Source organism: Ranitomeya imitator, chromosome 4, assembly GCF_032444005.1.
Source record: "Ranitomeya imitator isolate aRanImi1 chromosome 4, aRanImi1.pri, whole genome shotgun sequence".
Lineage (NCBI taxonomy): Eukaryota > Metazoa > Chordata > Amphibia > Anura > Dendrobatidae > Ranitomeya > Ranitomeya imitator.
This window is the reverse complement of record NC_091285.1, coordinates 10,645,062-10,658,758: the sequence shown is the minus strand read 5'-3', so window position 1 is coordinate 10,658,758 and position 13,697 is coordinate 10,645,062. Positions and strand designations below refer to the sequence as shown.

At 48.3% G+C, this 13,697-nt stretch overlaps 1 protein-coding gene across 3 annotated transcripts in view; it reads left to right on the top strand.

The window, feature by feature from the left end:
* LOC138675042 (potassium voltage-gated channel subfamily KQT member 1-like) overlaps positions 1–13,439 on the top strand; it is a 57,733-nt gene extending 44,294 nt beyond the window's left edge. Inside the window, exons 8-18 of one of the 3 annotated variants that reach the window (XM_069762998.1) lie at positions 137–247; positions 401–496; positions 565–693; positions 2,447–2,648; positions 2,916–2,975; positions 3,072–3,186; positions 6,555–6,630; positions 6,751–6,845; positions 7,251–7,291; positions 10,668–10,729; positions 11,408–13,439. In XM_069762998.1, coding sequence (XP_069619099.1) covers positions 137–247; positions 401–496; positions 565–693; positions 2,447–2,648; positions 2,916–2,975; positions 3,072–3,186; positions 6,555–6,630; positions 6,751–6,845; positions 7,251–7,291; positions 10,668–10,729; positions 11,408–11,566 — 1,146 coding nt within the window. In that variant the 3' untranslated portion in view covers positions 11,567–13,439. Of the gene's footprint in view, positions 1–136; positions 248–400; positions 497–564; positions 694–2,446; positions 2,649–2,915; positions 2,976–3,071; positions 3,187–6,554; positions 6,631–6,750; positions 6,846–7,250; positions 7,292–10,667; positions 10,730–11,407 lie in introns of those variants that run through there. The other 2 variants (XR_011320637.1, XM_069762999.1) reach the window with 2 other exon arrangements.
* The last annotated feature ends 258 nt before the right edge of the window (positions 13,440–13,697 follow it).

The window sequence follows — 13,697 nt, the reverse complement described above, 5'->3', positions numbered from 1 at the left end:
TCTAGTCACAGCCAAAGCGGCATTCTCTGCTGCCCTCTGCAGGAAGTATATGGGAGCTGTATCCGTACAGTTTCCATATAGACGTTGTTCCGCCCTGCACCCCGCCGTATGACCTGGCTCAGTCTCCCTTGCACAGGTCACAGTGACAACCATAGGATATGGAGATAAAGTCCCGCAGACCTGGATCGGGAAAACCATCGCTTCCTGCTTCTCCGTCTTTGCCATATCGTTCTTTGCTCTTCCAGCGGTGAGTATCGTCCATATTGCTTCTCGTTTTTCCTGCACTGATACACTGTAACAAATTCTCAGATGTGAGAAGTATTAGGTTTCCAAATTCCATTCCCTGACAGCAAGCAGAGCTTGAAGCGTTCTGTAAACCACTTTTTATTTCATCTCATAGGGGATTTTGGGCTCCGGTTTTGCTCTGAAGGTTCAACAGAAGCAAAGGCAGAAACATTTCAACAGACAGATCCCGGCGGCGGCGTCACTGATCCAGGTAGGGGTCTTTGGTGGTGTTGGGGGAACGGCGGGTCCTCAATGTCATCTCACCTGTCTCCTGTGCAGACCCTCTGGAGGTGCTATGCCGCTGAGAAGTCCTATAGCTCCACCGCCACATGGAAAATCTACCTGACCCCCCCAGAACAGGGAAGCAAGACAGCATCGGCGCCACTCAGCCCGGGCACGCGGAGACAGGTCTGGGCATTCCTGACAGTATTCAATCCTACCCAAGTTAATTAGAACAAATTCACTGGTGATAATCTTTATACCTCCTCTAGGGGGCGCTCACTGAGTACAAATGTATTATAGCATGCAAGGGGAGGTGTAAAAAGCTGTATGTAGTGAGTTCCCTCTAGTGGTGGCTGTATAATCTGTATGTAGTGAGCTCCCTCTAATGGTGACTATATAAATCTGTATGTAGTGAGCTCCCTCTAGTGGTGGCTGTATAAATCTGTATGTAGTGAGCTCCCTCTAGTGGTGGCTGTATAAATCTGTATGTAGTGAGCTCCCTCTAGTGGAGGCTGTATAAATCTGTATGTAGTGAGCTCCCTCTAGTGGTGGCTGTATAAATCTGTATGTAGTGAGCTCCCTCTAGTGGTGGCTGTATAAATCTGTATGTAGTGAGCTCCCTCTAGTGGAGGCTGTATAAATCTGTATGTAGTGAGCTCCCTCTAGTGGTGGCTGTATAAATCTGTATGTAGTGAGCTCCCTCTAGTGGAGGCTGTATAAATCTGTATGTAGTGAGCTCCCTCTAGTGGTGGCTGTATAAATCTGTATGTAGTGAGCTCCCTCTAGTGGTGGCTGTATAAATCTGTATGTAGTGAGCTCCCTCTAGTGGTGGCTGTATAAATCTGTATGTAGTGAGCTCCCTCTAGTGGTGGCTGTATAAATCTGTATGTAGTGAGCTCCCTCTAGTGGAGGCTGTATAAATCTGTATGTAGTGAGCTCCCTCTAGTGGTGGCTGTATAAATCTGTATGTAGTGAGCTCCCTCTAGTGGAGGCTGTATAAATCTGTATGTAGTGAGCTCCCTCTAGTGGAGGCTGTATATATCTGTATGTAGTGAGCTCCCTCTAGTGGTGGCTGTATAATCTGTATGTAGTGAGCTCCCTCTAGTGGTGGCTGTATATATAAATCTGTATGTAGTGAGCTCCCTCTAGTGGTGACTGTATAAATCTGTATGTAGTGAGCTCCTTCTAGTGGAGGCTGTATAAATCTGTATGTAGTGAGCTCCCTCTAGTGGTGACTGTATAAATCTGTATGTAGTGAGCTCCCTCTAGTGGTGACTGTATAAATCTGTATGTAGTGAGCTCCTTCTAGTGGTGGCTGTATATATAAATCTGTATGTAGTGAGCTCCCTCTAGTGGTGACTGTATAAATCTGTATGTAGTGAGCTCCTTCTAGTGGAGGCTGTATAATCTGTATGTAGTGAGCTCCCCCTAGTGGTGACTGTATATATAAATCTGTATGTAGTGAGCTCCCTCTAGTGGTGGCTGTATAATCCATATGTAGTGAGCTCCCCCTAGTGGTGACTGTATAAATCTGTATGTAGTGAGCTCCCCCTAGTGGCGGCTGTATAAATCTGTATGTAGTGAGCTCCCTCTAGTGGTGGCTGTATAATCCATATGTAGTGAGCTCCCTCTAGTGGTGGCTGTATATATAAATCTGTATGTAGTGAGCTCCCTCTAGTGGTGGCTGTATATATATAAATCTGTATGTAGTGAGCTCCCCCTAGTGGTGACTGTATAATCCATATGTAGTGAGCTCCCTCTAGTGGTGACTATATAAATCTGTATGTAGTGAGCTCCCTCTAGTGGTGGCTGTATATATAAATCTGTATGTAGTGAGCTCCCTCTAGTGGTGGCTGTATATATAAATCTGTATGTAGTGAGCTCCCTCTAGTGGTGGCTTTATAAATTTGATGACTGAAATTCCTTCCTCTTCCCCCAGAACAGAAGAAGTAAGAAGAAGACCAAGTCTGTACACGAGGCCCTTGTCACCCCCACAAGTCCTACACTAGCCCCGCTATGCCTTTCGCCTCTAGCACGGGGACCCCGAGTCTTCTCCCCGGAAAATGCGCTGTCTGTGCCTCACATCACCTATCATCATACGGAGGGCGAGAACAGAGACATGAACTTTCAGGGGCCGGCAGGTAGGGGGCAGACATCGGCTACATTGAGTGTTATCCAATGAATGTAACGCTGGACATGTGCTGTCCCTTTAAATTTCCCCTTCAGCTTCCCCTCTATCAGCTATAATTATGGGGATGGCGACACCTAGTGGCCATCGTTGGTAATGCAGCTTAGTTATGCATGGCTCCTTCCATAGTTCTGTGCACGTCTCTGATGTCTCGTGCTCGGTGACATTTCCCGGCGTCTCTGTCACCTTCTCTGTCTCTTCCTCTTCCTCTCTGTAACAGGTCGCTGTAGGTCCTGGTCTACCCTCTCTATCTGCACGTCTCTTAGCTCCTCAGTACAAGGTATAGTGCATGAAAACCAAAAAATTCCAACAAGAAGCGGAAGAATATTGTTTGCAGCTTTGGCTGTGATTGGAGTAATCCTTCATTTCTCTGCAGGGAGAGGTCGAGCGGACGGATCCCTGCCGGATATTTCCAGGTCTAACAGCTACACTGACGACATGGACGCCATGAGCGAGGAGAGCTCCCTGCCGGCCGTGACCGAGATATCCCAGTAAGGAGGAGGGAGGGGGTTAATCTGCCGCCGGTATCTGTAATGGGGGCGCCAAGCAGAAGCCGCATGTGACAGGGTACATTATACTCTCACCTGTGCGCAGAAAACGCCTCTGACGCTAAAAAACATCCATCAATAAAACAGCGGAGGGAGAGGAGGGAGCTGTAGCTGCAGCGGCTCTCACTGTTTGCTGCGAGAGGGGGGGGAGAGCTGTCATTTATGCTTTAGAAATGAGGGTCAGCTATTTTTTTTCAGAATCGGCGCCACTGATGTCCATGTGGCCGACCTAGGTACTGCAGCTGAAGTGAACAACGCTAAGCTGCAGTTCTACATCCAGCCACAAGGACATGAGAGGCGCTGCTCCTGAGCACCCTGCGCCTTCTGCTTCGTGACCCCTGAGTACATACGCGTGCACCGTCTGACGCCCGCCCCGTGTAATCGCTGTTCTTTATCCCCCCTGGCAGCGCCATGAGCAGGTGAGGGTCTGCACAGGAAGATGAGGTATAAAAGTGGAACTCCATAGCGATGTTTTCTCGGGTTTCATGCTTGCTGTCAGTGAATGAGACTTTTTTTTAATTATTATTTTCCCATCCAAAGGCTGAAATCTTACTGTAACGTCGTTTTGCCAGCACAGCTGAGGGTTTGTTACAATTGCAGATGGGGCACACATTTCTCTCCTATCCTGGGCTACTGCTGCTACTAACACATTGCAACGAAGTTTAGCTGTGTGAGCAGGACCAGTGTGTTTGGGGTTTTTTTCATTTACTGACAGCTAACTGAGATGGCGGAGGGTAAAGCACAAAATATTCTGGGAAGATCTGGAGTTCAGGGATTTATGAAAGGACTTGGAGACAGAAGTGAGGAATCCGCTTTTATACCTGAGCTCCTGTGGCTGCAGTGTGAGCGTGCTCCGAGTGTGCATGCAGCCTCTGCGTGGCCTTCATTTACTGTTTCAACCTTCTGATGTTCCCCTCCCCTATTATTCTGCTGAACTGAATATAGTGGCCTAGAATCCATTCAGGCCTCACCAGAAGGGGGCGCTTATTCCTACTGATTCCAATCAAGTCTTCCCTAGTGGTGTCTGTGCTGCAGCACTCAGCTGTGTGTCTGTGCTGCGGCACTCAGCTGTGTGTCTGTGCTGCAGCACTCAGCTGTGTGTCTGTGCTGCGGCACTCAGCTGTGTGTCTGTGCTGCGGCACTCAGCTGTGTGTCTATGCTGCCGCCCTCTGCTGTGTGTCTGCTGCGGCACCTAGTTGTGTGTCTGTGCTGCAGCACTCAGTTATGTGTCTGTGCTGGGGCACTCAGCTCTGTGTCTGTGCTGCGGCACTCAGCTGTGTGTCTGTGCTGGTGCTGCAGCACTTTCCTGTGTGTCTGTGCTGCGATACTTAACTCTGTGTCTGTGCTGCAGCACTCTCCTGTGTGTCTATGCTGTGATACTTAGCTGTGGGTCTGTGCTGCTGTACTCTCATGTGTGTCTGTGCTGCGGCACTCAGCTGTGTGTCTGTTCTGCTGTACTCCTGTGTGTCTGTGCTGCTGTACTCAGCTGTGTGTCTGTGCTGCGGCACTCAGCTGTGTGTCTGTGCTGCGGCAATCAGCTGTGTGTTTGTGCTGCCGCACTCAGCTGTGTGTCTATGCTGCCGCCCTCTGCTGTGTGTCTGTGCTGCGGCACCTAGTTGTGTGTCTGTGCTGCGGCACTCAGCTGTGTGTCTGTGCTGGTGCTGCAGCACTTTCCTGTGTGTCTGCTGTAGCACTCTTCTGTGTGTCTGTGCTGCGATACTTAACTCTGTGTCTGTGCTGCAGCACTCTCCTGTGTGTCTATGCTGTGATACTTAGCTGTGGGTCTGTGCTGCTGTACTCCCATGTGTGTCTGTGCTGCGGCACCCAGCTGTGTGTCTGTTCTGCTGTACTCCTGTGTGTCTGTGCTGCTGTACTCAGCTGTGTGTCTGTGCTGCGGCACTCAGCTGTGTGTCTGTGCTGCGGCACTCAGCTGTGTGTTTGTGCTGCCGCACTCGGCTGTGTGTCTATGCTGCCGCCCTCTGCTGTGTGTCTGTGCTGCGGCACCTAGTTGTGTGTCTGTGCTGCGGCACTCAGCTCTGTGTCTGTGCTGCGGCACTCAGCTGTGTGTCTGTGCTGGTGCTGCAGCACTTTCCTGTGTGTCTGCTGTAGCACTCTTCTGTGTGTCTGTGCTGCAGCACTCTCCTGTGTGTCTATGCTGTGATACTTAGCTGTGGGTCTGTGCTGCTGTACTCTCATGTGTGTCTGTGCTGCGGCACTCAGTTGTGTGTCTGTTCTGCTGTACTCTCCTGTGTGTCTGTGCTGCTGTACTCAGCTGTGTGTCTGTGCTGCAGCACTCTCCTGTGTGTCTGTGCTGCAATAATTAGCTGTGTGTCTGTGCTGTGGCGCTCTCCTGTGTGTCTACTGCAGCACTCTCCTGTGTGTCTGTGCTGCGATACTTTGCTGTGTGTCTGTGCTGTGGCGCTCTCCTGTGTGTCTGTGCTGCAGCACTCAGCTGTGTGTCTGTGCTGTGATACTTAGCTGTGTGTCTGTGCTGCGGCACTCAGCTTTGTGTCTGTGCTGCGATACTTAGCTGTGTGTCTGTGCTGCTGTACTCAGCTGTGTGTCTGTGCTGCATCACTCTCCTGTTTGTCTGTGCTGCGGCACTCAGCTGTGTGTCTGTGCTGCGATACTTTGCTGTGTGTCTGTGCTGTGGCGCTCTCCTGTGTGTCTGTGCTGTGATACTTAACTGTGTGTCTGTGCTGCGGCACTCAGCTGTGTGTCTGTGCTGCGATACTCAGCTGTGTGTCTGCTGCAGCACTCTCCTGTGTGTCTGTGCTGCGATACTTAGCTGTGTGTCTGTGCTGTGGCGCTCTCCTATGTGTCTGTGCTGCAGCACTCAGCTGTGTGTCTGTGCTGTGATACTTAGCTGTGTGTCTGCTGCAGCACTCAGCTGTGTGTCTGTGCTGTGATACTTAGCTGTGTGTCTGTGCTGCGGCACTCAGCTTTGTGTCTGCTGCGGCACTCAGCTTTGTGTCTGTGCTGCGATACTTAGCTGTGTGTCTGTGCTGCTGTACTCAGCTGTGTGTCTGTGCTGCAGTACTCTCCTGTTTGTCTGTGCTGCGGCACTCAGCTGTGTGTCTGTGCTGCGATACTCAGCTGTGTGTCTGTGCTGCAGCACTCTCCTCATGTTTTTTCCGTTGCCATAAGAAATATCCGTAATGCCGCAAGAGTGACCTCGGATCCTTCCCCATCCCTCACTGGTTATATCACCGCCATTACTTCTAACCCCCATCACTTCCACCTGTACTACCACAACCGGCAGCAGTACTACTACCCCCACAATTTCTCCAGTGTGTGTTACTGTGTTGCAGACTGACAGACGCGCACCGGACGGCAGTGAAGGTCACCCGCCGCATGCAGTACTTTGTTGCCCGCAGGAAATTCCAGGTACGAAACGGAGCGCGGTGTAAGTGCTGCAGCTCCAGTGTTATATACCGCCAGACCGTGCACCGCCCGCCGCAGCCCTGACACTTTCCTCTCTGGTCCCTTTTCTTCCCACGCTCCCAGCAAGCTCGGAAACCGTACGACGTCCGGGACGTGATCGAGCAGTATTCCCAGGGACACCTGAACATGATGGTGCGGATCAAGGAGCTGCAGAGGAGGTGAAGGCTTAGTCTGTCCGCAGCTCCGCCTGCGCGCACCCGATACTTCTCACAGCTGCTTGTTTGTCACAGTTGTATCCAGTTGAGACGACCCTCGGTGATCTGACACTTCGGGGGTCATTTATGACGTTACCTCAGCACGGATCCATTGTATCATTCTGGAGATTACCAGCCAGGATGCAATTGTAACAGAACCTCAGCTGTGAGAAGTTCAAGCTGAGATCTTCACTGTTGTGTGAATGTGAACCAGAGCGTACATTGTAAGGTTGTGGACCTGTCCTTCCATACTGATCTGTACCGTGTCCTGAGGAGATCAGCGGCGCCGGATGCACGATGTGGCGGGATGGATGTCCCGCGGCCGCTCGCTGCCATTAGTCGCACTCATCCTTATCCTTCTCTTCACAGACTGGACCATTCCCTGGGGAAGCCGGGCCTCTTCCTGCCAGGTACCGTCCTGACTGCCATGTAGCCGGGGAAGCACTGCGGTGACCATCACAGCGGGCACAGGCTGGGGATGACTCAGACTCTAGAGTTCACAGGGGCCCTCTACTGAGTAATGGTGCCCATACAACTGTACAATGTACACAGGTCCCACGCAGAATAAAGGATTTACATCTGGACCAAGAATAACAAAGACAAAAAGAAAAGGCTCCAGAGAAAGGAAATGTCCTAATAGAAAGTTATATCGCACATAATACTGCCATACAGTGTGCACATAATACTGCCATACATTGTGTACATAATACTGCCATACAGTGTGTACATAAAACTGCCATACACTGTGTACATAAAACTGCCATACACTGTGTACATAATACTGCCATACGGTGTGCACATAATACTGCCATACACTGTGCACATAATACCGCCATACACTGTGTACATAATACTGCCATACACTGTGTATATAATACTGCCATACAGTGCGTACATAATACTGTCATACAGTGTGTATATAAAACTGTCTTACAGTGTATGCATAATACCGCCATACAGTGTATGCATAATACCGCCATACAGTGTATGCATAATACCGCCATACAGTGTATGCATAATACCGCCATACAGTGTGTACATAATACCGCCATACAGTGTGTACATAATACTGCCATATACTGTGTACATAATACTGCTATACAGTGTGTACATAATACTGCTATACAGTGTGTACATAATACTGCCATACACTGTGTATATAATACTGCCATACACTGTGTACATAATACTGCCATACAGTGTGCACATAATACTGCCATACACTGTGTATATAATACTGCCATACAGTGCGTACATAATACTGTCATACAGTGTGTATATAAAACTGTCTTACAGTGTATGCATAATACCGCCATACAGTGTATGCATAATACCGCCATACAGTGTATGCATAATACCGCCATACAGTGTATGCATAATACCGCCATACAGTGTGCATATAATGCCGCCATACAGTGTGGACATAATACCGCCATACACTGTGTACATAATACTGCTATACAGTGTGTACATAATACTGCCATACACTGTGTATATAATACTGCCATACACTGTGTACATAATACTGCTATACAGTGTGCACATAATACTGCCATACACGGTGTACATAATACTGCCATACAGTGTGCATATAATACCGCCATACAGTGTGCAGATAATACTGCCATACAGTGTGCACATAATACCGTCAAACAATGTGAACATAATACTGCAATACAGTGTGCGTGCAATACCGCCATACAGCGTGTACATAATACCGCCATACAGTGTGCACATAATACTGCCATACAGTGTGTACATAATACCGCCATATACAGTGTGCATATAATACCACCATACAGTGTGTATATAATACCGCCATACAATGTGCACATAATACTGCCACACAGTGTATATATAATACTGCTATACAGTGTCTATATAATGCTGCCACACAGTGTATACATACTGCCATACAATGTATACTTAATACTGCCATACAGTGTATATATAATACTGCCATACAGTGTATACATAATACTGCCATGCAGTATGTACATACTACCGTCATACAATGTGCACATAATACTGCCATACAGTGTGTATATAATACTGCATACAGTGTCTATATAATGCTGCCACACAGTGTATACATACTGCCATACAGTGTATACATAATACTTCCATACAGTGTGCACATAATATCGTTATACAGTGTATATACAGAGTACCGCTATACAGTGTGCACATAATACCGCCATACAGTGTGCATGCAATACTGCCATACAGTGTGCACATAATTCTGCCATACAGTGTATACATAATCCCACCATATACTGTATACATAATACTGCCATATAGTTTGCACATAATACCGCCATACGGTGTGCATATAATACTGCCATACAGTGTGTATATAATACTGCCATACAATGTGCACATAATAATGCCATACAGTGTGCATATAATACTGCCATACAAAGTCTATATAATGCTGCCACACAGTGTATACATACTGCCATACAATGTATACTTAATACTGCCATACAGTGTGCATATAATGCCGCCATACAGTGAGCAGATAATACTGCCATACAGTGTGCACATAATACCGTCAAACAATGTGCACATAATACTGCAATACAGTGTGCGTGCAATACCGCCATACAGTGTGTACATAATACCGCCATACAGTGTGCACATAATACTGCCATACAGTGTGTACATAATACCGCCATATACTGTGTACATAATACTACCGTCAAACAGTGTGCACATAATACCACCATACAGTGTGCATATAATACCACCATACAGTGTGTATATAATACCGCCATACAATGTGCACATAATACTGCCATACAATGTGCACATAATACTGCCACACAGTGTGTATATAATACTGCTATACAGTGTCTATATAATGCTGCCACACCAGGTGTATACATACTGCCATACAATGTATACTTAATACCGCCATACAGTGTATATATAATACTGCCATACAGTGTATACATAATACTGCCATGCAGTGTGCACATACTACCGTCATACAATGTGCACATAATACTGCCATACAGTGTGTATATAATACTGCCATACAGTGTCTATATAATGCTGCCACACAGTGTATACATACTGCCATACAGTGTATGCATAATATTTCCATACAGTGTGCACATAATATCGTCATACAGTGTATATACAGAGTACTGCTATACAGTGTGCACATAATACCGCCATACAGTGTGCATGCAATACTGCCATACAGTGTGCACATAATACTGCCATACAGTGTATACATAATCCCGCCATATACTGTGTACATAATACTGCCATATAGTTTGCACATAATACCGCCATACGGTGTGCATATAATACTGCCATACAGTGTGTATATAATACCGCCATACAATATGCACATAATACTGCCATACAGTGTGCATATAATACTGCCATACAGTGTCTATATAATGCTGCCACACAGTGTATACATACTGCCATACAGTGTATACATAATACTGTCATACAATGTGCACATAATACTGCCATACAGTGTTTATATAATGCTGCCACACATTGTATACATAATACTGCCATACTGTGTGCACATAATACCTCCATACAGTGTATATACAGAGTTCCGCCATACAGTGTGCACATAATACCTCCATACAGTGTATACACAGAGTACCGCCATACCGTGCCCATTGCAGTATAGTGCTGTACCATCCGGTCCTGCATGATGCTACGTTGCTGTCAGTCTGACGGGCGCAGGTTTGCGGTTCCCCGGCGGCTGTTGCCCCTTTTCCCCCCTGTAATCCCCCTCTCTAATCTTCTCCGCAGAGAAGGGCCTGGACAAGGGCTTCTACACGGTGGGATCGAGGCTCATGCGTCTGGAAGACAAGGTACTAAATCTGCCTGCTCATTGTTAAAGGGGTCCTCCACCTTTATCCTCTGAGATGTGCCCTTTAATTTGTGGCACGTCGCGCTGTCTTCATCGTCTTCATAAAGCCCTGATATAACGTGTCCTTCAGCCTTTTGTTGCCTGCGACCCCCCTCGGACCCTTCGCCCTTCACCGTCCTCGCTTCCTCTGGCAGAGGAGCATTTTCCCAGGGCTGAATAATACAGCTGAGGATCGAGCCTGGCACACGGAGGGTAGACCTCAGCGCCTCGGCCCCCTCCCGCCATTTACCTCTTGCTCCTGGGAGCACAGAGACCCACTTGGGTGTGTAATTGTGGGGTCTCGCTGGCTGCTGAGCTGGAACGAGGTCTGCTCACTTGGCAGTGCCACGCAGGTCTGGCATTGCCGGGCAGCTGGATGGGCTGAGTGCGAGTATTGTCTGAGTGTCTAGGAATCAGCCAGACGCCCAGCAGAACAAAGCCCCCCGTATACAATGAGCTCAGCGGATTGTTCCCGCGGCTCCTGTCCCCAGACCACCCCCCACAGTAACCACCCGGGCAGCGCAGTGCCAGCAGGCCTTCATAGCAATCATGGGGTCTCCTCCAGTGTTATGGGGTGACCCTGGTGGTCTACTTTCTATGCATTCATTAGTCTCCTGTTGTGTCACCCTCCCCTGTCCAGGTTTCACAGATGGACCGTAAGTTGGATGAAATCCTCCGCGCCTTCCGGGCTCAGTTGGTGCTAGAGGAGGACCAGGCGTTGCCTTCAGAGCCCACATCACCCTCTCCTCACCGGCTGCACCCCTCTAACAGCTCCCCGACTCCCAGCCGCCGGTTCTGAGCAACCATAGTCTATCTCCTTCAAGGGTCTAGAGACTGAAGCGGCCATCATCACCTGTTACCTGGGTATCTGTGAAGGTGCTAAGTTTCACCGGGCTCCATACGTGGCTTCCCAGGACTGGCTCAGTGCTCTGCATGTCAACTAGAGCTCAAAACGCACCAAGGTGGAGATGCCACACAACCCCATAAGTGGTGCCACATGTTCACCTAATCAATAGACTTCCATAAGAGATGCCACATGAAAGATGCCAGGATCCAGAGGTTGGGAAGGACCAACGCTATGGACTAGATATGAACTGAGAGCTACTATGAGGGAAGCCTCCATCACTGGAAAGATATACTACAAACTTCAGGAACTCCATTACCAGGGGAAGAACCCCCTTCACTTGGGAGAGAACCTCCATCTCCATGAGAACCTCCATTACCAAGGTGAGATCCCCCAACACTAGGAAGAGAATCTACAAGCTCCAGGAACCTCTATTACCATGGGGAGATCCCCCGTTACTAGGAAGACAACCACCACCATTTCAGGGAATCTATAAGCTCTAGGAACCTCCATTACCAGGGGAAGAACCCTCTTCACTAGGAAGAGAACTTCCATCTCCAGGAGAACCTGCATTACTATGGTGAGATCCCCCAACACTAGGAAGAGAATCTACAAGCTCCAGGAACCTCTGTTACTAGGGGGAAATCCCCCATCACAAGAAAGACAACCATGACTATTGAAGAGAATCTACAAAGTTCAGGAACCTTCATTACTAGGGGGATATCCCCCATCACAAGGAAGACAACCACCATCGCCATTGTTAGAAGCCTCAAGAACCTCCATTACTAGGGGGATATCCCCCATCACAAGGAAGAGAACCTCTCAAGATGACAATCACCAAACCCAGGAGGACCTCCATTCACCAGTGCAAGGACCGCCATTCACCAAGACGAGGTCTTCCATTCACCAGTGGGAGAACAACCATTCTCCAGGGGGAGAATCCGGGTCACCAGGAGAAGGACTTCCATCACCAGGAGGAGAACCTCTGAACTTCAAAAGCCTCAATAACCAGGAAAAGATCTGCCATGATCTCCAGAGGGAGAACTTCAATTCTTTAGGAAACTGCATAACCAGGAAGAGAATTTCTATTAGAAAGAGAACCTCAATCATTGGGGAGAGAACCTCCATTACCAGGGAGACAATCGCCAAGCTTCAGGAACCTCCATAACCAACAAGAGACTGTCCTTCTCCAAGCGGTGAACCTCTAGATCGGTCAGAGAGAGCCTCCATCCTAAGGAGGAGGACATTCATCACAAGGAACAGACCTTTTGCCTCCATCACCAAGAATAGAAGCACCATTACTAAGAAGAGCATTCCCATCTCCAGAAAGAGAACTTCAATCACCAAGAACTGCCCTGTATTCTCCGGCCATGGCCTCCTCCTCCATACTTTGACTTCTTCTATATATTATGTTATGAATGTCTTTCTTGCACCTGAACCTTCAGAACATTGGACAACCCATGATACATGGACTACAGTGTGTTCCCTTTTCAGGAGGACACAGCCCCTTCCCCATGTTCTCCTGTGCACAGATCACCATGACCTCCACCCTCATTGAGATTCTGGTGTTAAATAGACTTTATGTCCATAGATCTCGGGGGGAGACATTGACCCCTCTTCACCCTATTTTTGGTGGAGAAAGGGGTTATGAACCCATTTGCCTTATATCGCCCGGTGTTGATCCCTTACCACTATGTATCTGTACGAGACTCGTCATCATCATCCGTGTGGCGAGGCAAGCAAAAATCGTTTCCCAACGTAATGATGAAAATATGTAAATGTATGCAAATGAGCCTGACTGGAAATAATTAAAGAATAGAAGACACAGCTTTGATTGTCTTATTGTATGTGGGGAGGGGGCAGTTCACGGGTGGTCCTGGTTGCAGTCCCATGTCACAATTCCTCCCGTCGAATGACATGGCAGAGCTCTTGAAGACTCCTTGGGTCGTGTATAGTTGGCAGCCGGGGTCTCGATCCCCTTTGTGGACCCAAAGGGTCCTGCATTACAGAAGATGGAAGGGTGGGCCACGGACCACCGGCTTCTCAGCAGCGAGCTGCTCTGTATTACCTGTAGCTGCATGGTGCC